Here is a 24,462-nt window from a genome sequence, read left to right as displayed (position 1 = left end):
TTGAGTTGAGTGGTTTTTCCCCCTTTATTTTCACAGTGCATGTCAAATGTACAAAATTCAAGTTTTTAAAAGGTTCACACAGTAGGATTCATTAGCATCAAGTTAAAGTTTCATCTTACAACTAAATACACTTTTTTCCAAATGTGCCAGAACCTACACTTCAGGTAACATTAACTCAAGACTCTTTCTAGAGCCAGTCTCACTCGAGGATAATACAGTTATTAGTCTCAGGTGATGTAACACAAACAAAATATTTGTGCAGATATATTCTACACATGACCGTTGACATTAAATCTCTTATTAGCATATTCTAGGTAATTCACAAAGTGTACAAACACATTCCAGTGATTTACTTGACCTATAAAGCCGCCAGTATACTGTAGTTCATTCCAGTTTCAAAAACTCAGTTAAGCCAAATAAAATGATACCAAAATTCCTGTTTTTAAAAGTTTTGGTCTAATACACAATCGCAATCAATTTTACAACTTAAATTAATCAGCCACCTGAAGATTACAAAATGGTTTCCTGCTTTTGCAGCTCGTACATGTTAAACCTGCTGCTGATGGGAGTGAGGGTGACAAGAGCGGTACCGGACGGGTTCACTGATAAAACCACTTTGCTCTTTGGAGACTGAACTCCCAGCTCCCTGTACTCGGGCAGAATCTGTGTCACATTACACTGGGGGTCACAGATCTTCCAGCCGGGAACCGCTCTGATGACCAGCCCCCGGGGACCACCGGTCTCCTGTCTGTTCAGAACAGCGACAGCCAGACGCTTGTGAGACAGAGGCCTCTCCCACACCTCAAAATTGTCCACCTGTAGAACAAGTTACGGTTTGTTAGTGGCCGGTAAATGTTTGATATCTTGAGTTGTGTTAAGGTCTTAATTTTGTTACTGCTGGATCATGGCCAGGTGATTACAAAGCATCTCAACATCCCAGGAGGTGAACCTGCTTCTCACTCACCTTGATGGTGCAGAATCCCTGCCGGCCCAGCGGGTCCTGGCTGATTTCTATGATGCGTCTGTTCTGTAGCAGCCCCTTGGAGCGAGGACAGATGTGCCTCAGGTCGTTGGACATGAGCAGAGGAGCCGCCATGATGGCCCACAATGCCATCTGAGACTCCTGTTGGTCGTGACTCAGGCCAAAGTTCCCAATGACCAGCTAGAGACATGAACCAGGGGCAATATTGTAACAAGGGAATCCAGGAGATGCAACACATACTATTATGATTTCTAACACAAATCCATATAGATTGTGTTGTTGACTAACACAAACTCAGTTGAGTTTTGTTGCAAATGAAGCTCTACAGCCTATAAATAAAAAAAATACTTGCAAGGAAGAAATACTTTGACATTTTAGATAGTAAATTACTTCAAGAATCCACCTGCTGGCACATTTAAAATTCAGTAATTGATTCTTCAAATTAGTTATCTCAGCCATGGAGCTGCATATGTCTTTAATTTTCTTTAACATTGTGAGATAGCAGGTTAACAAATATTAATTTCTCAGAGACTGATTCACTGATCTTGGTTTTAAATAATCTGACATGTTGAGGACAGATATTTATGTGTGTGACGTTTGGTGCAGAACCAAATACAAATCCAGATATAGTAAATTTCAATTTGGTTTCATGCGGAGACTATTTGGTCGAGGTGTGTGCTTTAGTGCCTTTCTATAGTAATATTGGACACACAGTGATAGTGATGCTAAGTCTTATCTGTCTCATAAGAATCACTTCTCTAAATGTCAGATAATGGACCTTCACCTCTCCTGTCTTTAAAATACAACACTTCCCTCAGTGAGACTGATAATAAAACGCTGATTCCTCGAAGGGGGGTTCTATTTCCAGTTTGAGGTCATAGAGTGGAGCCCAGTACCATATCAGGGTCATTCCAGCCCCCAGGTCCAGCCGGGGGGACAATGGTGTCTTGATGAGAAGCCGTCCAGTCCAAGATGGATTTGATGGAGCTCCACGAGTCGTCCACATCGTTGTAGTTGCGCCAGTGGTTACATGTCTCACGGATGGCTGTGTAGTTCGGCTGCAGGCACAGAGATGCTCTTTTATGAGACATACGGCGTCATCATGCAGTGGAAGCTCACAGATAAATGCTCTTTATTTTAATTTCGATGTTATATAGAATTGTGTAGAATAAACCAGAGATTGATGAGGTTTGTTGAAACACTAAGTGATATTAAGACGAATTCTCACCTTTTTGAAAGGCCACTCGTATAAAGGCCACTCGCAGGAGTACAGGATACTTCTACCGGTTTGGTTCAGTGCTGTTGACATGTTAGTGTAACCTGCGCCAGAATGAAGAACAAAAGGTTAAACCACATACAATGCTGTGTCCTAATGAGTCACAAGATTGAAATAGTGAACCCAGAACCGATTGAGGTAAGTTGTAACTTTACAAATTCAGTTGTGACGATGACATTTATAGGTTTACCTACTTTACATTCAGAGCCTAAATCTCACCTTCCCCCAGCAAGGTCCAGTCCATGAAGCAGCCATCAAACTTGAGCAGGTCCACATTCCAGTCGGCAAACGTCTGAGCGTCGGTCTCGTAGTGACCCAGGCTGCCGGGGTATCCAGCACAGGTGTTTTTCCCAACATCTGCATAGATACCCAGCTTCAGACCCTTCGAATGGATCTTAAAAAACAGACAAATAGCAGCAGAATTATTCTCTTTAAGTTTACACTATTTATCTTTTTGACAGGTTATGGGTCTGTGCCAGGAGGTGGCGATGCTGCACAGCTAAGGACTTGATGCTCTGCCTGGTCGGAGCTAAATATATCTCTTTCCTGGAGACTATAACTTTTCAGCTGTCATGGGGGTCCACAGTGCAGAGATCCTCTGTGACTGAGGCAGAGCGGGTGAACGACAGCACACAGTCCTACCTGAGACAAATTAATGCTGAGGTTTCACACTTCAATTTCTATCTGTGTGAAATCTGGGACCTGGTTTCTACCTCGGCTCCTTTCCTCTTCATTATGTCAATAATTGCAAGTCACCTCGAATGGATATATATGTAAATAATCCGTTATTTGAACATGTAATGACTTTTTCTTCTTGAGTTACTGGATCAGATCTTCTCACAAATGTTCAAACGTAGACACATTGCATTCTGTTACACCGCACCTCACACCCCTTACAGCATGTGTTAAATATGACATGATTTGCTATTACATAACAGTGTATGCTTTTCAAAATGCAGCCCAAATACATGAAGCTCTAACAAAACAGAATCTTATCGCAGCACAAACTCCTTATTTGCACCTTCCAACAGTAGAAACAACTCAACTTCTTTCTTGTACCTACTGCTACTCACATATTCGGCCAGTTTCTTGATGCCCCCGGGGAATCGTTTGGGGTCTGCCTGCAGGCGGCCCTGGGCATCCCGCTGATGGGAGGGCCAGCAGTCATCGATGCAGACGTACTCATAGCCGGCTTCTCTCCAGCCCTCCTTCACCATCATGTCGGCCATCTGCATGTACAGACGCTCACTGCCAGGGCAACAAGAGGAGACAGGCCGGGGCGGATGGCTTCTCTTAACATGCCAGCGTTCCATGTCATGTGCGGCAGCAAAATGGCAGACGACAAATATGTACGAGTGGAAGGAATTGTCGTGACATGTAACGCCAGTTTGGATGTTGTTCATGGCTGACTTATATCTAAGAGTAATATAAGACAATAGCAATTCACCCAGTGAGCTCCTATTGGTGCTCGACAGGGTTTCAACAGGTTCAATTTAAGATGTTATGACCATGATGAATTGAATTTGAGACCTATGTTAGTTAACATGTGACAAACTTGTAACGTTTTACCATTTCTATTTTCGTGTGTTCCTGGAAATTACCTGACTACCTTACAGATTTGTTCAACTGGTCTTGAGACGTGTTCAGACTGTAGGTTACTAGCTTTCAAAGTGCTTTGGAATAAAGGTTATTACATCACTCAATGACACATATATAGATAGATGGATACTTTATTAATCCCGTGGGAAATTCATATATATATATATATATATATATATATATATATCTGACACCATTGTCTCCCAGTGACTCAAACCAGAGAACTAATAAAGGCTAATTAAGTCAGGACGTAATGGCCCCCCCTCATTTGTAACAATCTCATGTTTCTGTTCTCATACTCTGTTCTTCAGCATTTTCAAAATAGATGTAAATATATAAACGAGTATCTTAAATTTATTTGATCATCAGCCTTAATCCAATCAAACCCCATAGAAATTCAAATTGTGTCACTTTCACGTTTCATTGAGTGGGTCTGAGTGAAATCACCGAAAATCAGAAAACACAACCACAGACGACAAAATAGCTCACAGAATACAATAAATTACAAAAACACAATAAATTATGTCTTATAATTTGTTGTGTTTTCTTGTTAGCCCGTGTGTTTTGCCATTTGCTGTTGTCTTTTGTGATTTTGCACTTCAGGGCCACCGTACATACACGATGTTTTCATGTAAGAATTGAATGTTTAATATTTCTGTGACTCATATTAGCAGGACACTTTCCTGTTCCTGTTATTTGCAGGCGTGTTTTCATTTTAGCTTTTGCGTTTGTCGTGTTTTCTTTTTAGCTTTTGCGTTTTGTTGTTGTTGTTTTGATTTGTACATCAGGGCCGCAGTGCATACATATGTTTCCACATAAGAGACCTTCCTATGCAGTCTATGATAAGAACTGAAGTACAGGTGTACAAGTCCTGACTTTTATTAGGGGCCGTTTATCATCTCCCCATCATGTCAGCCTGAACCTGAGTCTCCTGCAGCCTCTCACCTGATGCAGTTCTCCGGATCCTTGTCACAGTCGATGTTACACATGAACCTCTCCCAGTGCAACCAGCCCATGGTGGGAGTCAGAGCCAGGCCGTTGTCTAACGCTTCAGCTCCGGGTCTGATGGAAACCAGCAGCCGGAGCAGGAACACGAACCCGATCATCTCAACCTGTAAACTCTTCACTGCTTCACTGCTGAAGTGCTCAGAGAAACAAAGACAAACACGCGCCGGCATTTATTTCCTGATGTGTTCGGGAACCGCCCCCATGGAGGGTTGACGCGACTCTGGACCAATACGTGCTAAATGCGTGTGTGACCGACCAATGAGAAGGCGGCCCGGTTCACGTTGTAAACACGGAAGCGCCGAGGTTCACCTGTGATCAGCTGTCTCGCACTAAAACGGAAGCAAGAAGTCCGTCAGACGTGCATCCAACATGTCCGACCTCAGTGTTTGTTGTGCCTTTCTGAGACGCTACGAGCCAGAGATCTCTTTACTTCACTGCCCGCACATTAAAGTTGTCCAGCGACGGCTGAAGGAGCGTTAAAGCTTCAACATGGCGCAGAGGAGGAAGAAGCTGACGAAGAAGAGGAGACACCCGTTCAATAAAGACACGGAGGCGGACTCTGACTGTACATCGTGCCCACTGACTTCAAACAGCGCTGCACACGTTTTGCCTGCCATGTTAGAGTCAGTGATTTCCCCTGAAGGACACATTTCCACGTGGTGGTTTGACCAAATTAAAACTGTTGTTGTAAAAACTCTTGAAAGCGACACATTTACCGATATGAAACAGATGTAGATGTGCTTTATTTTTGTAACACACAGTTTCAGAAACTTCTTCTGGGATTTTTCACTTAAACCGTTAAGTTTGAATTCAATGTATATCTAAATAAACTTGTACATTTAAAAAAAAAAGAAGCATTTTCTGAATTTTTTTGAACGTTATAACTCAGGCTTTGTTCCTTTAATGACTGTCAATGAATGTCATCAGAGCAACAGCCATATACCTTTGAAGTCTGTCGTTACTTAAGCGTCAGTTTTCACTCAGTTTTCAGTCAGTTCTCTTCGGAATACTTGGCTCGTTGCACATGAACTTGTTTCTTGCTCCTGAACTTGTTTCTTTGGATCTGCCTTGAATACAACTCCGATTTATTTGAACCAACATGATGCCACAACAAAAGAAAAGCGTGGAATTAACTTCCAAGCCAGCTCCTCTTGTGCTGGGAGAGAAGAAGCCATGGAACCCAGCTCCATCCGAGCCCGTGGTCTTTCTCGGCGCTGCCTCCTACAGGTCCGTCAGCTGCGTCACAGCAAACTTTCAAGCCTTCGTGACGGATCTGAGTCACGAGGACTTGGACGTTGAGGAGAGCCTGCAGGAAATGGTGGAGCTCATTTTCAAGAGGGCCGTGAAGAAACCAGACTCTGCTGCAGTCTTCGCGGAGCTGTGTCAACACCTCTCAGAAGTAAGTGATGCATCTATGACTGGAAGCTACTTTATCCTGTTTCTTACTTAGTTGGACAGCTTGTATTTGTATGCAGGTTGTAACCTTAATTTAACACACTGATCACTATGTATGTATGTGAGTTACATTAGTGTTGATATTCCTTTATGGTTTTCTCCTCTTCAGGTGGAGTTCCAGTCCTTGTCCGACTGGTCAGCCAGCGTCTCCTTCAGGTCTCTGCTGGTTAAACACTGCCAGGCAGAGTTCGGGAAGAGCTTGGACAAGGAGGGCATTCATCAAGAGAGTGGGTCCTTCCTGAAGCCAGTCCAGGACGTGAGGGTCACCGACCGGCTGAGGGAAGAGCAACAGAACGCCAAACCTTCCGGTCGGTTCCTTAACATGCTGAGGTTTATTGGGCAGCTGTTCCTCTCCAAGGTGCTGGCAGAGAAATCCATGCACTGCTGCATCAGGAGGCTGTTGCAGAAAGGAGACGGGCCGTCTCTTGAGGGCCTCTGTCAGCTCCTCCAGATGATCCAGCAGGACCTGGAGGTGGTGACGTCCCAGGAAGTTATGGACACCTACTATAGCCAGCTGGACTATATTGCAGAGAAAGGGAAGAGGGCACCAAGGCTCTCCCTTTTGTTGAAGGAAACAGTGGATGCCAGGAAGATGGCATACTCCACCCCCCACTAAGTTTTTAATGAAAATGTGGGAAATACAACTTATACACTTATACAACTTATACAGTGATGTTTGTAAATGGACAGAAACCCCCCACTGCAACCCCTGCTCCTACTCTGTATAATTTTCACTGGGTGACATCATGTCTGTACTCTGTTTGGGGTTTGTACTATGTTGTCGACTAATGAATAAAATGTTTTAAATTTAATTCAGGTGTTTTTGTGTCTTGCATGCAGCTGCCCTCACATTTCAATTAAAACACATGTGGGAAATAAGACTTATACATTTCCCTTTTTCCCAATAATCAATGAAAAGCACAGACGCATGGAGAGTTTCTGGGACAACATTTGACAAAAGTACTTATCCTGAACTGAACATCAAATCCAAATGAGAATTCAGTAGAAAAAACATAAATGATCTCATATTTTATCTCCTAACAGCTGGTTGTGTAACATTAGTTTCACTTCAAGCTGTGAGGATATTCAATGTAAGCCTCTGGAGAGTGATATTTATGAATGGACAAAAAGCTTGGCTTTATTATATCATCAGCAAGAGCATTATATTATTTGACAAGGACAGACAAACTGCAGCTTTGTGTTGAGTAACACAATTTTCAACCAATCCTTTAGATAATTCAGTGCATGTGTAATAAATATGGCATCCGAGGTCAGACTCCTAAAATTAGCTCAGTATCGTCTGCTGAAACTCAGAGACTCTGTCTGTGAGCTTATGTTTGTGCACTGGACTAAAAATGTGTTTCTTTTGGGAGACAATCTCGCAGCATATTTCAGGATTCCAGTAGCTTAAGTGGGACAGTTGTTGCATGGATGGGTGGGCCTGGCCTATGATGTCCTATGCACTCACTTTATGAAAAGTTATGCAACAGGCAGTACTGCACCGATCGTCTTCCTTGGGCCCATAAGCTTCTTTGAGTTATGTTAATATATAGTGATCACAACATAGGCATTCAAATTAAGGCATATTACAACAGTGCTTTAAGGATTTATTTCTCTCATTTGTACAAGTATAAAGAATATTTTCATCTTTTCACAAGTTCCAAGATAATAGGATAGACAGACAAATAACTGAGATTATTCCTGAAAAATGAGCAACTGAGAATTTGAAATTGCAGGACAGTCTGACACTGGGTCCGCACAATACTGTCAGTGTCAGCTTTACTTATGAGCATGCGATTCTGCTGTCTTCTTGCCATATCATGCACCAGAGAAGGAAGCTGTGAATGAATAAATAAAATAATAAAATATAAACATTAAGAAGTTGGGGAGACCAATTCAAATGAGTGGAGGTTCAATTAGATTAACTAGATTTATCCCTGCCTTTGAATAGGGTTTTTAAAAGGACATTTTACTGATTTCCTAGGTAATAATCCTATTTAGGGGTAAGATTTCAAGCAAAATCATTTGTTTGAAATGAGTCAAAAAGAAAATGTATTCAATGTATACAAGAACTATGATCTGGTCCCATCTGTGCAATAAATGATTAAATGTAAATATAAAAGGCATTTGCAGATGCAAGTGTCCATTCTCTAACAAATGTTGCTATTAACAGAAATTAGACAGATGTTTTTTTCTATTCCTAAGTGTTTTATTCATTTGCAGTGTGTTCAGCTCTTTCGGCCACCGTAACCATGTAATCCCACGCCGGGGCGGCAGGTGGCGGTGTGGAGCATCAGACAACACCGTTTGAGTCTCGGGAACAGAAGTCAGCTGACATGACATGATAATAGTGATCGTTATAGATGAAGTCACGTGTGGAAACAGCAGCTGTGATGATGACGGGATTCATATGTAATGGCTTTTATTCATTTTTAGTCTAATTTGGATTTTAAATATGTAAATAATATAAAAAAGTTCTATCTCACGACGAGTTTTCATGCGACTTTGAAAAAATGTTTTTGGAAATGTTTAAAGTAAAGTAATATTATTCATGTAATCATTAGTCATGATATTATTTTATTAAACCAACAGTGCTAAAATAATTTCATAATATTACGAGAAAGTTGTGACCTAACGATGAAAACATTAATAATATTATGAGAAAAAAAAACAAGAGGGGAAATTTCCTCTAAGTACTGGTTCTTTGGTCTGAATCAACCTAGTTTCTAACACAATCTTTTTAAAGACCTAATTCTTGAGATAACATGGTGCTGATGTGTCAAAAGAATCAGTATTTTGGTTATTTGTGAAACATAAACTGAAGAGTTATTAGTATAAATAGTATAAAAATTGTATAAAACCATTGTTGGAATGCAACTACTTACATTTAGTCGGGTACTTATATACATTTAAGTTACTTCATGCTGTGAATATGGAGATATTTTATTTTTTATTTTTACTAGTTACTTTGAGGATCAGATTTTACAGAGCATCAGCTTCATAATAATGATGCTTTGTTGTAAATTCAATTTTCCAACACTGTGTTAAGTCAGCTTCCTACCAACACAGAGTGAATGGAAGAGGCCTAATTTCCTTTACTGTTCACCGAGGAAGCTGGCTAATCAAAAATGCCAAACACACCATCAGCAGTAATGTAGACTATTTACATATCTACACTGTTTCAAGCTGTTTGTTAGTTTCAGATCGAACACAGTAATTTGTTTTGTGCAGAAATTGTCCCATTTATCAATGGCTTTCTTAATTTTGCTGTAAACAGACACCCTGCTTTAAGAACCAAATTAATCCTGGACGCTCTCTCCCTCATGGAACTGTCAGAGTTCTTCTCACTCACACAGAGAGAGTGATGAGTTTTGTATTTATTGTAATACTCTGTCTTTTGTGGGGTTTTAAGGAGACAGACGCAAATTGTGTCTTTGCTAATGAGATCAGCTTGTTGAGAGTTTGAATGGAGGCAGGAAGGAGATGAAACTTTACGGAGGAGACGCGACTTGAATCAGTAACATCTCCCTGGGATCTCGCTCCTGACGGTTTGTCTTTGCCGTGCGTGTCTCCTCGTGTTCTGGGATTGAGAGAAGTCAAACGAGGCCGAACTCAAGAGCACACATTAGATAATCCTCATCCCCAGTGTCAAGGGCAAACTCCTCTTCTCAGACACTGGGTGGAGAGAGAGTCTGGATTTACTTTTGTTACTTTTGTGGAACTAATGTGCCAGAACTACTCCAGAATTATTCCTTGTCACTAGTGAGTCCTCCACAAACTACAATATACTGTCACTTGGGATTGTTTTTGTGCTGGACGTTGTGTGCAGAACGCTGTAAAGTCTATGATTCAGAGGGACGTTAGAAAAGTTTGTGTTCACCCTACCTGGTTTATCTGCAATTCAAATTTTAGCATCCATGTTTTTCATAATTTGAAACTGAATCTTCTGTATCACTGCCCACGTGAATGACTTATATGTAAATTTGAATAATGTACCGCAACCGACACAATATTCAAGACCCAAGTTCACAACATTTTCAAAATAAAAGCTCTGTAATTCCTGACTGTTATAAAGCATTGCAGCAACAAAACAGACATTTTACCTTTGCTTTGAAAAGAAATTACAAGGGATTCTGTGAATGTTGTTTAACTTCTCAGGACCATTAACAATAGACAAGTGTGAAGTCCATAAGAAGAACGGTTTGTGAGATGTGTGTTCCAGATACAGACAGACAGACCTTTGTGGAGTTAAGAAACAGATGAGCCAGTACTTTCAGCACAATAAATGTTGCCTCCACCCATACAAGTACCAATTAAAACACAATAAAAATATGTCTCCCCCTTTGTACATTGAGGGGTGACATGTTCCCTGATCCCCCTGCAGCAATTACATGCATGGCCACCGCGGATTCTATGTAAAAGAGGGGACCATTAATAAACACAAAACCTGACCTTTCAGTGAAATGTCAACGGTGCCTATTTCAACCCTAAACATTTCCGCAGGCGTCACCCAGGGACAGGTGATACAAACTATTTATCACTCCATGGTTCACATCAGTGTCAGTGAGGAATGGTGTCAAGGCTCTAAATGTCAGATTTCAATTTGATCCCCGCCCCCCCCTGCTGATGGATGCATCTATCCAGCTCTCTTGAATCCATTGTTTTCAAGAGAACCCCCCCCCCCCCCCTTTGTGATGGAGACCCTTGACAGAGCAGCGTGCCTCTTTCTGTACACTGCCTCGTTGAGATTTTTGACAGATGGGCAGCCCTTGCTTTCTGTCTGGTTTCTTCCACCCTGAGCTTTGACACCCATCCATCATGTTCCTTCCTCCACCCGTGTCACATAATTGAAGAGACTGTCATGGTTGACTTATGTTGGAAACTTTGTTATGGAGTGTACAGGGGACAGGATGAAAGGGAAAGCTGTGCTGTCGTGTCAAGGAGCTACTTTATTGCTTTTGATCTATGGGGACAGGCGGCCATAAAGTTGTGCCTCAGGAAATGCAACGACAAACCCTATAGGGCTCTCGTATACTCTCAATGTAAAATAATGCATTGTTCTTGGTTTAATCATGATTAACGGTTTCAGTTTAGCATGTATAATTTGTCTTGTTAATTGCTTTAATTACCTTTTAAACAGCTACAAATGCATTTAAATTCATTTAATTCATTACATTGCGACTACTCCGTAATTGGATGTGTAATTAAAATCTGACTGGTACAGAACCAATATTAGAGATATAGTTTAATATTATGTGCATAATCTCTGTATTTTTATTTACTGTAACTTTATATTTTATATTTTACTCTATTGTGTACTTCCATGTGTTTTCTTGCTGCTGCTGCCTTAAGAAGTGAATTTCAATAATGTGGGATAAAAATGTTATCTTATCTTATTAAATTATTAAACAGGATTGACTTCACAGATGCCTTTAAGAGTATATATTTAAATATGATAAAATCTTATTATCCGTTTTTTGGGAGCAATTCTGCTTGTATTTAACTGTGGGCATTTTTAAGGTGACAGCAAAGACAGAGCGGATGAATGAAGTTCAAAAAAGGTCACCAGGACAATTCTGTAACACCGATATGCATCTTAAATATACTGCCACCGGCCGGGTCCACATTGTTTGAAAGGTAATTTAATAACAATTGTCAGATTTTTAAGATCAAATCTGATTTGTCGATATATTTAATTAGTTTCTCCGTAGAAGGCAGTGCTTCATTCTCACTAGTCAAAATGTAATTAGAGAATCATAAATGTGGCGAGCGTATATCTTAAAAGTGAGAACCACACCAGTCAGTCGTATTCGTGCAGCCGGGAGGCGTGTTGTACAAACACAGAGTTCTTGGTTATTCCACCTCTCAGCTCACTGAAGACAGGTTTTCATGTTGCATCAGCTCAGATTCGTTTCTGCTTCTCTTCAGATTCCTCAGAGATGTTCAGGTTTAGCAGAGTTTTTTTTCGTTTTTTATCAATAAACTTACCTGATAAATAATTCACTGTCTCATCTCAAAAGGCTTTAATTGAATGAAGCACCTCTGTTCTCTCTGGTTATGTTTATGTATAAATATATTTGCTTTTGAGATAATCCTTTATTAGTCCCACAGTGGGGACATTTCCGGAAGCACTGTTATTCTTCTGAGAGAACAGAGAATCTCCAATCCTCTGTTCTCCAACGTTCAGATCTTGCATCAAACACTTGTCACATTTCTGTTCCTGGAATTTATGCAACTAATTATGATTTTTTACTGCACTGTCGATGTGGAAATGTCGTTCAATGCTCGTCTCCTTTTGTGATTACATCTGAAATATTATTACCAATGATCTCAGGCGCAGCCACCCCAGTGGGGAGAGTTACCGATCCTAGGCAGAGGGTACTTCAGTGTGTTTTGAGAAAATCCATTTTAATAGCTTAATCGACACATGATTCAATTCTTAGCCCTTAAAAAGTTAGGGAGTGCACAGAGACTGACCTTCGCTCGGGCTGCTGGTACAAAGGCAGCATGGACCTGCCAGGACTGATCCCAGCTCTGAGACTCCCTACAAATAATTCGATAGAACAGTGCATTGTGTGCTCCAGCTGGTAAACAAAGTGCACGGCAAAAATCAATAAGGAGCAAAGAGAGGCAGTACATTTCTGATGAAATCGATGATTTGTTTGGCTCAGCATGCAGGACACAGAGTCAAGGATGTTTTGCGGCTCTCGACTTGGCGTCTGTTTCAGTCTGTGGCGTTTGTCATCTCTGTGTCTGCTCGAGTCAAAGCAGATGGGTTGAGGACACTTCAAATACAATTTGGTTCAAAGTCTCATTAAAAGGACTCCTTTATCTGCACCGTACGCTGTTCTACCACTAGGGGTCTCTCAATCAAAACCACGAGATGTCGTGAAGGAGCGTTGCATTGTGGGAGTTTTTTTCTTCATCAGCCTTGGCATCCTCGCAGTCGGCCTCTCGAGGTTTGGATTCCTTCAGTGTTGATGTTACCTGTTGAGCTAAATGATCCACTGAGGTCTCGTCCTTTGTTTCTTTGTCAACATTAAATCCAGACCTCCAATAACAACAATCTTTAATCCAGTTACAATATAAAGTAACACAAGACCAAGATCTAAATTACTCTGAAAATTTGGCTTAAAACAGGATAAAAAGTAAATTTGACCTCTTCTGTAAAACAACCAGGGGATATGACGCCATCTCCTGGGGATGAAATGAAATGAACCCCTTAACCTTGATTAACATCATGGATTTCTTTTGGTGTGAAAATTGCTGGAAACATTTGTAAACATTTTCTGATAATACAAATACACAACTCAGCAAAATACTTATTGGAGAAGTGTAATATGATGCCTTTAAATCTTAATTTAACTGATTATTGAGAACCAGGAGATAATCGAATCATTTAGACGGATACTGAGTTATTTATTGTTATATTGATTGAGTGGTAATCAAATTGTAGTTTGCTTGTGCTGTGGCTTTGAAATTGCAGTAGTGTTTGCTCCACCATTTTTTGTCATGATTCTTCCCCGACCCCGGAGACGGAAATACTATTTAGGTTCTGATTTATGGACTCTTTGAGTTATTGACTGTTGCCTGCGTTTCCATGTTTAGGTTTGTGGTCAGTTGTTTTCCCATGAGTTCTCCGCTTCCTGGTTTATTTTGAAACAATATTCCTTGTGTGTCTGTAGTTTTATTTCCTGCCTTTGTGATCGTCTGTTCTTCATGTGTTTCACCTGTGTTCAATCAGCCTCCCTGTTTATATAAGTCTCTCTGCTTCTCGTTGTCTTAGCTCGTCATCTTGTTTCATTTTGATCTTCTCTTGTCTCCAGTGTTTCTCATGTTTCTTCAGTTTAGCCTTTTCCAGTCTTTTCTGTTTTCCATTGTTTCCTGTTTGTGTAATTTCTTTGGACTTTGTTGTTTAAATCTTGTTTTCCGTCAGTACCTTTGTCGTTATTAAATTACACTTTTTGTTGACCTGGCTTCTGCATGTTGGGTCCACCTGCACACATCACTAAGGGCTTATTAATATCTTAAAGGCTCATCTTGCTGCATTTATATACAAAAACAGATGCGTCCATTTTAAATGATGTCACACTGCCTCCACTCATTCTTTACCTCCACTAGAGTCATTGGTTTCTGAAATCAACAAACATGATGATGGTACGGGAGGATGTGACAATGTACCACACGTGACTTCATACAGACGCCTGTAGTTTATACACGCCCTTTAAAAAATGCGGCCATTGTTGAAATTTCTTCCTTGTGTGTTATAGACGTCTAGCTTGAACTATTGGCTACACTGCCCCCCATGGTTTTCTGTGGTACTGCTCCGTTACATCTGAATCGATAAGCTTTCAGAAGACTACAAAATCAGGATAAAATCAATGGAATACATACATTCATAATGTTACAATAATGCTTCCTAATGACTTTGGTGGTTCCCTGAGTTTTCCTCTTTACCTATATTGACATTTATGCTCTTTGGTGAAATGACAAATGTATGATGAACTTACCTGAAGTTTTGTTCAAAGTTGAATATTCCATCAGAATAAATTGTAAATGACTGTTGATCCTTCGACTTTCCTTTACATCTAATCTAATATAAATTAAGCAGTAGTTAATGTTTCATGATAATAACCGATTACACTAAGAGGATAAACATGGTTTAAATTATTACATAAAACAATATTTGGGAGTGTGAACAAATCCATGTTTATTTGTAGCTAGCTGTGTGTTACGGAGAAACTACAGCGACACCAAATTTAACCGACAAACAAAACGGTGACGTCAAACCAGGTCATTCCTGAAAAGAGTGTTTACAGAACTGCTGAATGGCTCAGAGCAGGTTTTCTGTCGTCCATCACTGCGACTCACTGGGTTTCAGTTTTGCTGCGTTAGCTCCAGACACAGTGGCCTTTGTGTGGAGAGTTTTTTTCCTCCCTTATAGAGTCAATAACATCTGAAGTTTATTTATGATTACATGTCCATCACACAGGGACTGGACATTACAGAAAAAGGCCAAAGTGGGGGAGAAAGCAGCCTCTTTACCAGTTTAAACTCATTTCTCATTGTTCACATGTTTCCTCTGTGTAATAGATTCAGGTCTGTAGTTAGTGCTGTCTATTGATTAAGCCCAACATAGAGCACTAGTGACAGTTATGCATTGTCACACTTGTTCTCTCACCCGAGGTCGAGAGTCGTCTGAGAGGAAAGTGACAGATAGAAAAAGTCACAATCGGTGGTTAGGCCATCTGGCATAGGCCTGCATGGTGCGCAGGCATAGTACCATCATCCCGGGTTCGAATCAGGGAATGATGAGGAGCCACTCCCAGGTTAGCCCCTCCTTAGACCGTTGCTGGGAAAATGTTCAAACATGACAGTGCGATTTTTTTGTTTTGAGAAATCGGTTTTGTGTCTTGAGAAAAAGATTATGTGTTGTCTGACGCCTTGTGATTCTTCAGTAAGCATGCGCAATCTAAAAAAGATATACATTAGAACAAGTTTAAGATTTATTGTTCCCACAACAAGCAGCGGCTTTTATCAAGACAGGTGTGAGACTGAACTAAGATGTGACGCACACACAAGCAACGGTTACTAAATGTCACTATGCTTTATTGTTTAGAGTGTAGCTCCATAAACATCTTCACAGACACAGCCACACAGACAAGCTCAAATTTAAAATCACAACAATGAGAATCACATTATTACGAGTGACTTTGTTTTCACAGCAGAAAGTTGTAACAAATGATTCCTGATATAAATATATATCGATGTCAAATGTGACTCTACTATTGTATGACTGTGACGTTGGCATAGAGGCTGCTGGGATCAGCTGAGGGTCCAGTAGAAGAGGAGGGAGCTTCCACAGTGCTGAAGGCCACTGCAACATCACCGCCCTGGATCTGTAGGATATACAATCAATCAATCAATCAATCAATCTGTACAGCACCTTTCATCAGGTTAGTGTAGTTCAATGTGCTTCACAGAACACAACAAATGCGGATAAGGAAGTATGATAAAAATGGACTTAAAACAAAAGACACAATAGGATGTGTTACACCACAGGTCAGGATGTAGCACTAACAAAACCATCACAGCATAACAACGTGTATCAAAACACAAAGAAACATCCATAACTTTCACATTAAAACTTAAGAACTTATGATGACATATCATTTCATGGTGTTTTTACAAGATAAATAAAAAAAAGAGGTATAAACTCTATAAGTGACAAGTTAGTTTCATCTGTGAATGTTCCCACCTTGTTTCTTCTCCATCTGATGAGAATCACAACCGATATCACGATTGTGGCGAAAACCACAACCGGACGAATGTACCACCACCAATCTGTGAACAGAACTTTAGTTTCCTCTTCAGTCCAACTTCCTGTATTTAAAACAAGTTGTTAACATTAAATCCATCAACACGCAGCAGCACAGAGATGAATGAGAGCTGCAGTGAATATTCAGTACCTGTTGTTCATCTCATTGTTTCCTGGAGTTGATTTGTTCTTTCCTTCTTAAGAAAAAGAAATGTATTAACAAATGGAATTTATTGAATCAGGAGCAGTTCATCGTGTTCTGTGTTTTCTAACCTGATGACGGAGGGATGAAAGAAAACTTTTCCACTTTGTAACGCTGCTTCATTTCACATGTTAATGAGCTGTAGTTCTTCATTTTGTAAACAGAATGGGATTTTGAGAAGCTCACAGTGGCCGAGTGGTGAGACTGTGATGTCTTCAGGTCTTTGTTGTCTTCAGTCACATCTTTATTCATATACAGCCACTTCATCGTGAGGAGACAGCCTCTACATGTCCACACAGAGCAGCTCAACGTCACCTCATCAGTTCTCTTCTGCTCAGTCACTAGTGATGATCGAGATATTGTGATAGAAAGATAACATGAGTGAAACTATGTCCATCAGAATGATCAGAATTATCGTAATGTTTTTATGAAGAGACTCTTTTTTCTCACCGTTGACAACAGAGAGATAAACCACATGATCTTCATGTGTTGTCATGTGAGACTGTCTGCAGTGGTAATGATCAGCATCTTCAGCTGTGACCTCCCTAATAACCAGAGCACAGTTTGCAGCAAGACGTAGTCTGTCTGCTTTAGATTTGGACATCTTAGATGTGTCGAGCTCCCCGTCTACAAACAGGTTTGCTCTTCCATTCACATCTGAATCAGTGGAGAACCAGTCAGTAGCTCCACAGTTCACATGATCTTCATGTGTTGTCATGTAAGACTGTCTGCAGTGGTAATGATCAGCATCTTCAGCTGGGACCTCCCTAATAACCAGAGCACAGTTTGCAGCAAGACGTAGTCTGTCTGCTTTAGATTTGGAAATCTTAGATGTGTCGAGCTCCCCGTCTACAAACAGGTTTTCTCTTCCATTCACATCTGAATCAGTGGAGAACCAGTCAGTAGCTCCACAGTTCACATGATCATCTCTCACATTGTCACAAGGCAAAGTGACTTCAGCTCCAGCTCTGATGATGATGGAATAATGCTCAGCGAGCACTGTGGAGGAAATGAGAGAGAGACAGCAACAATTAAACTAAACTAAGAAAAATACTAATATTTTCATACACTTCTGAATGTGAGGATTCTTTTAGACATAACTTTGTAAATTAAGACCTATAAACCTTAAATTAAACCTTAAAAACATCAACTACAGTTTTCTCCCTGCATTTGAATGCCTCAGCCAACCAGTCCAGTCCCAGTCTACGTACATTTGTTTCCAGAATCATGAGGTCACTCTGACACTTGATCACTGAAATCTCATCCGTTAAGTTTTCATTCCAGGAGACAACTAGTCAGCATTAGAAGAAATTCAGACTTGAATGTGCGAGAGGCCAAAAACCTGAAACCTTGACCTTTTAAGCACCAAATCTAAACCATATATACACAACTACAATATCAGAGTACTCATAAACATCAGTCCCCTGAATGAGCCAGACTTGTGCCACAACACGTCAGTGAAACTCTTCACTTTTAAAAGCAAACACAAACAATCTGGTATTATTCTTATTGTTCACACTGATAAAGTTTTGTAAATGTATTTATTCTCACCTGTAGACGGAATCAGCACCAGTAGCAGATGTAAAGACATTTAAATCCGCTTGATTTCATCCATTCTTCTTCTTCTTTCTCTTTCCTGCCTCTCGGTTCTTATTAAAAAGTGCGATGTGGCGTTTACTTCCCTCTGGATCACTTCCCCTCAGTGGCACGCTCCTCTGTCTTGAGTTTCTGTCACATGTTTATTGGTTTATTCCTGATTTAAAAAAACAATAACAAATTGCAAACTTATCTTGAACTTACTGAATTAATGTAACTTATTCAGGTTCATATTCAAACACATGGAGCCAAGAGCTATTTAACCATTTGTTCACATCACATGTGCATGGGGGATTTTACTGAAATTTAATAACATTATTGTTATCAGATATTCAAAATCTTAACATGAATCAAATGTGATTCTGTGGTTTCCTGCTATGGATTGAACTTAGTTCGCCTGTGGACCAATAAAGTAAATGAATATGTAACCGTCTGTCATGTCTCAGAGTCGTTGTCACATATGGTCACATCTTTAACTTCACTGTGTCTGAAAAGATATGAACACATCATTCAGTGTGACGAGGATCACGGTTTCTTCAGTAGAAACGAGAAGCTGCCAACCACTTCCTACTCATTTACTGATAAAGAGAGGAAGAGAGAGAGAGAGAGAATCACCGGTGTCTCGAGCAGAATTACACCGCAGGTCAGGATGTAGCATGGTTACCATAGTGACAAAGAGACGACACAATGTGTGGTTGCTCCCTTCAGCAGCTGGATCATCGTGAGTGACCTGGAGAGGTCTGGTTTGATCTTTAGAAACACCATGGGGGTCCAAAAAGGACACCGGGGAGTGTTTGACCACCAGAGTGAACAACTCTAGAGAGGCTTTTTGGTTGCATCTAGGCCTCGTTTACGATCCTTTGTTTCGACTCGATCCCAACACCCCCTCTTTGGTCTGGAGAGGGGGGCGTTGGCCATGGTTTCTGGAGCAGTCTCTAGGGTTGATTTGTCTCGACTCGATCCTAACATTATCGTTTCCCAAGTCACGTTCATGACGATGTTTGTTCACTGAGATGAAGCCAGTTTCAGTTCTGAACAACGAAATCAACAAACATGGATTCGTGGTTGAAACGTATCAGCAACGCAGCTGAAAACAAGGAGAAGGAAGTGAACAGGAAAGTGAAAACAGAGCCAAGTCAACGTCACCAGTTTCATGAAGAATATATTTTAATATAATTTACTTCAACGAGCTGCAATCCGCCCAAAGCATTGTGCATTTTCTGCTGGAAAAGTTATCAAACAGTTGCATGAGTGTCATGTCGGTAACACACCAGAGTTTCTCAAGAAGCCACAGCAGTGGATGCTTCTCATGCTGAAGCCAAAAGGCCTTTCACCACAGATGAGGACCTGCTACTTCCAGCTGCTGCTGTACTGACAGAGACGATGCTGGACTCAAACCCAGCAGATCAGCTCTAAACTGGGCCTTTGTCAAATGACACTGTTGCTGCACAATAGAAACGATGGAACAGACATTGTTGAAGAAGTTGTGTAAAAAACCTACTGAAGCATTTTCACTGCAGCTGGATGAATGGACAGACGTCAGTGGAAAGACAAAGCGTATTGCTTTGGTGAGATCCATTGATACTGATGCTGTGTTGCACTTGGCTGAAAACATATTTCGAAGGGTGAACATTGTTGAAAAGACTTTGAGAACCAGTGCTGTAGGTCACTGCATCACCTTCACCACCATCTTTAACCCATTGTTATCATACTTCCTTATCAACATTTGTATTTGTTGTGTTCTGTGAAGCACATTGGACTACACCAACCTGATGACAGATGCTATACAGATGATTGATTGATTGATTGATTGATTGATTGACTGATTGATTGATTGTATATCCTACAGATCCAGGGTGGTGATGATGCAGTGACCAAGGCAACAGTTCTCTTTTGCTCAGTCACTGGTGATGATCGAGATATTGTAAGAGAAAGATAACATGAGTGAAACAATGTCCATCAGAATGATCAGAATTATCGTAACGTTTTTATGAAGAGACTCTTTACCAGTTTAAACTAATTTCTCATTGTTCACATGTTGCCTCTGTGTAAAAAACTCATCAGGAAGGCAGAGTCTGTGGTTGGCTCTAAGCTTGTCACCCTGGAGGAGGTGGTGGGGGACAGGATGCTGGCAAAACTGCTGGCAATCATGGACAATCCCTCTCACCCCCTCCACAAAACACTGGACAAGCTAAGGAGCAGCTTCAGCCACAGACTCATTCAACCCCGCTGCTCTAAGGAACGATACAGGAAGTCGTTCCTCCCAACTGCAATAAGACTGTACAACTCATCTACCTCTGTCAGAGCCACCATCACAGAACTGCACTAAATATACCTGTCTCCTTGCACTGTGTACCCTGTACAACACTCCGCTCCATATACTGGAACACTTACTTCACATCATATGTGATATGTGTTAATATAAACCATATTGATACTATTTATCATTTATACAATAATATTGTCTTTTGCACACTCTGTCTACATATTCTTACACTCATAATATATTATATTATCTATTGTATAGTCAAATACTTATATTTATACCTCTACTATATATCATATCATATTATATCACTGTCTAACAATAACATTACCATCATATCATCAGTACTATTACCATCATCTTACCACTGCACCTTATCTACCTATTTATCTTGTGTTTCTGTTTTTTATTCTTTCTACCTCAATATTTTTCTTTTCTTTTATTCTACTGTATTGTATTTTATTGTATTCAAATACACCGGCTGCTATGACGATTTAATTTCCCTTCGGGATGAATAAAGTAATCTATCTATCTATCAATCTATCTATCTATCTATCTATCTATCTATCTATCTATCTATCTATCTATCTATCTATCTATCTATCTATCTATCTATCTATCTATCTATCTATCTATCTATCTATCTATCTATCTATCTATCTATCTATCTATCTATCTAATAGATTCAGGTCTGAGCTTCACATGGAGATAAACACTGATTTCTGATAGATGAGGCTTTAAACCAAAGACCTTTAAGTTTTATTGTGCTCCATTTTATACCAGAGTTCTTCTTACTGATTCTGAAAGAGCAGAATCGGCTCTGTGTTGTTTTTTTTGGTTGGGGGGGGGGGGGGGGCTGCCGGCCTGCTCTCTGTTTAATATTTCATTTGAGGCTGAAAAATTCTGCCTTTGTTTTCTTTGAGACACTGCTTCGGTATTACCTGGAGAAATTATTCTGTATTGGAGTTCAATAAGTCTCAGGTTACCACAAACCTGCAAATTGATTTCTGTGGATGAGTTTTCGGCCTGGAGCACATTTCCTCTTCACCCTGAGAGGGGGGGAAAAACAAAGAAGCAAATAACATCATCTTTATTATCACATGAAAATGTATTGTAATATTGCTCGATATGGCAGCGGAAAAAAAGAAACTAGCCCGAGGGAAGCAGGTTATCAGGTCTTATTATTCCAGCTGGTCATGCAGAGTGCAGCAGAGACAAGGAAAAGGTTTTAAAACAAGCCGGCGAGGTCCAGATCCCCCCGTGGTTCAACTAGAAGCGTTATCTTTGATGACAGCAAAACACCCCATGGGACCTTAATGAGCAGAAACACAGATGTAAGTGAGAACATACAGGCTCTCTGAGGATCCTTCGAGGCGATGCACAGGGAAACAAGCTCCGTGTGATGCAGGGTGTAGGATTTTACCATCACTGTCACCATGGTAACCAAAGCAAGATCGCCATCACTGTGCATTCCGGATTTCCCTGATTGGAGGTCTGTGCCCCCCCCGTGCTCGAAAACACCTCCCGGATTGTTTACAGTCCTGTGAACCTCTGGAACACGCTGCGAGCCGGGCTGCAGCTCATTACCCCCTGTTACACTTGACTGCTAAGCTTTTTCACCTCTTGAATCCAATGGCAAAGGCATAATTGGATCCAAATGAGATTTTAACCTATTAGAATAATTTTCTGTGCGTCGGAAGATGCAAAAAAAGTTGAATGCTTAGCTCTTTACATATTAAATGCTAATGAGGCATTGCCAGGTCGCAGCAAAGCCCATTCACTGCTCTGTAATTATATTTATATTCTCTCTCTTTTGTTTTGGTTTCCGAGTGTTTGTTTTTAATGGTGTCTGGATAAGATAACTCCCACCCAGTTTTAAAGATTAGAGTGTTTGCACGAGGCATCATAATTTATCTAATGTTATTAAATTATTCAAAAAAGACAAAACTAAACAGACGTTTTGGATTCTCCTTGAGCTCGGATAACCTCGGACCATTTCCCTACACGAGCAGAGCGGCAATATTAAAATGTAAATGTTTAAACACTCCGGTGAAACAGAGTTAAAAATGTATTATCCTGATCAGTTGTCTCTAAATGACTTAACTTACGAGCCACTTCTGTCACAGATAAATAACATTTACGTGATATGGCATATTCACAGGATCCATAAACACAAGTAATGTGTCAATGGACAAGTTATTGGGCAGAATAATTACTATTACAGCAAACAAAGCAGTATAAATATCCATTTACTCTACTTTTATTTTTGTTTGGCTCCCCACAAACTCTGCATGGAAGAAATAGAGAAGATTTCATTCAGGTCATGGTCTCGTCACCTGGATGAGGGAGAGTCTTCACAGATTTGTTGCCAAACACTTTGGAATGAATTTCGTTTGACTCGTTTGTGAGGAAGATGCAGGAAGTGAAACCAGCAAAGTTCCCAAAAGCTTACGTCTAGACTGTGAAAGACCATCGACCTGAAAGAATCCTGCACAAGTGTCGGAACCAGCTCCTCAACGTTTCAAAATTCACCTTAACAACATTACCTCAACCTCTATGATGTTTTCCTGTTTAGTTTGATTTAAAGAAATAATCAGACGAGGGTATAAAACTTGACAAACGGCCTTCGACTACACATTTAATATCCATATATAATGAGCAATGGCAGGGAATGAAAAATTGCAAGTTTGTGCTGAATTTGTCTGCCCATGCAGTTACACTGACACCTTGGGTGAGGTGTGTGGGTAGTGGGGGGTAACTGGACGGGACAGACCATTACTCAGCGGGAAGTGGACAGTGAATAAAAGCGGTCCTCCCTCCCGAGTCTCGTCTTTCACATTCCGAGGCGGCGAATGCTTTTGCAGGGAAGCCGCTCCGCCCCCGAGCGTTGTGATGCAGAGCTCGACACGGAGAGGTAACAAAGAAAAATGTGATGTTTATTTTCGAGGCTCCTGCAGAGACTTCCCCTCGTGATGACGACGGGTGTTTTGGAGCTCGGAAAAAAAAATAAAGCTCAACTCCGAGGTGTTGATCCTGTTGCATCCCCTTCAAACACCACGCTGCCTCCACTTCCAGCACAACTCTCACGTCTGCTCGCTCAAAGACAAACACACACACACCGGCACTACACACACCCCCTCCCCTCCAACACCATCCCCACGTCTCACAGAATTATTCACTCTTGGCCTCTTATCAGACCCTTTTGTTTCCACGGCAACAAGACTTGCTGGAGGGGCTGGGTTGGCTGGATTCGAGACAATCCTCGATGTTAAGGTTCCTCAACTTGACGGGAGAAAGTTCAACAGAAATAGGAGGCCTTCTTTTGTGCTATAAACATACTGAACCATGTTTTTTTGCATTTTCTAGTTAGTGCTGTCTATTGAGCCCAATGTAGAGCAGTAGTGACAGTTATGCATTGTCTCACTTGTTCTGTCACCCGAGGTCGAGAGTCATCTCAGAGGAAAGTGACAGATAGAAAAAAGTCACAATCGGTGGTTTTCCTAGAGCAGCAGCCGCAGATGGTCAAACTCAGCAGGAAGAGGGTCAGGCCCCCGACAGCAGGGGGAGGATATATTAGGGCACAGGAGACCAACGAGCACGCTCACCAGTAATCACATTGCTGCAGGAGATCAAGAAAACACTCAGAAGGCTTTCAGTGCTGCTGTCACCTCAGCACGGATAAGGGCTAGAGGCATTTGATGCGTGGCCCCTGAGCTTTGAGCCGAGATGCCAACCTCAGTGGAGTCTATTGGGGATCGCT

At 40.9% G+C, this 24,462-nt stretch overlaps 2 protein-coding genes across 2 annotated transcripts; one reads left to right on the top strand and one right to left on the bottom strand.

The window, feature by feature from the left end:
- Positions 1–10: 10 nt before the first annotated feature.
- On the bottom strand, positions 11–5,075 carry gla (galactosidase, alpha). The gene is made up of 7 exons (XM_053428970.1): positions 4,803–5,075; positions 3,332–3,506; positions 2,478–2,652; positions 2,211–2,302; positions 1,879–2,040; positions 965–1,162; positions 11–816 (listed from the first exon to the last, which is right to left on the bottom strand). Exons 1-7 carry the CDS (start codon positions 5,033–5,035, stop codon positions 511–513), a joined length of 1,341 nt encoding a protein of 446 aa, XP_053284945.1. The 5' UTR covers positions 5,036–5,075; the 3' UTR covers positions 11–510.
- A 1,095-nt stretch (positions 5,076–6,170) lies between these two features.
- LOC128446517 (eukaryotic translation initiation factor 4 gamma 1-like) lies at positions 6,171–6,956 on the top strand. Its single transcript, XM_053429612.1, has 2 exons — positions 6,171–6,264; positions 6,430–6,956. Exons 1-2 carry the CDS (start codon positions 6,181–6,183, stop codon positions 6,934–6,936), a joined length of 591 nt encoding a protein of 196 aa, XP_053285587.1. The 5' UTR covers positions 6,171–6,180; the 3' UTR covers positions 6,937–6,956.
- Positions 6,957–24,462: the final 17,506 nt, after the last annotated feature.

The sequence above is a fragment of the Pleuronectes platessa genome, chromosome 8 (assembly GCF_947347685.1).
Source record: "Pleuronectes platessa chromosome 8, fPlePla1.1, whole genome shotgun sequence".
In the NCBI taxonomy this organism is placed as follows: Eukaryota; Metazoa; Chordata; class Actinopteri; order Pleuronectiformes; family Pleuronectidae; genus Pleuronectes; species Pleuronectes platessa.
Note: the sequence above shows the minus strand (reverse complement) of the source record. Positions and strands in the feature narration are given on the sequence as shown.

What these genes read in the sequence shown, in the direction of transcription:
- gla (XM_053428970.1), bottom strand. Translation starts at nt 5,035, where the DNA reads ATGCCGGCGCGTGTTTGTCTTTGTTTCTCTGAGCACTTCAGCAGTGAA. An exon ending in GATCCGGAGAACTGCATCAG is followed by an intron (nt 3,507 to 4,802) that starts GTGAGAGGCTGC and finishes TTGCCCTGGCAG; the next exon opens with TGAGCGTCTGTACATGCAGA. An exon ending in ACGAGTGGCCTTTCAAAAAG is followed by an intron (nt 2,041 to 2,210) that starts GTGAGAATTCGT and finishes CTGTGCCTGCAG; the next exon opens with CCGAACTACACAGCCATCCG.
- LOC128446517 (XM_053429612.1), top strand. Translation starts at nt 6,181, where the DNA reads ATGGTGGAGCTCATTTTCAAGAGGGCCGTGAAGAAACCAGACTCTGCT. An exon ending in TGTGTCAACACCTCTCAGAA is followed by an intron (nt 6,265 to 6,429) that starts GTAAGTGATGCA and finishes TCTCCTCTTCAG; the next exon opens with GTGGAGTTCCAGTCCTTGTC.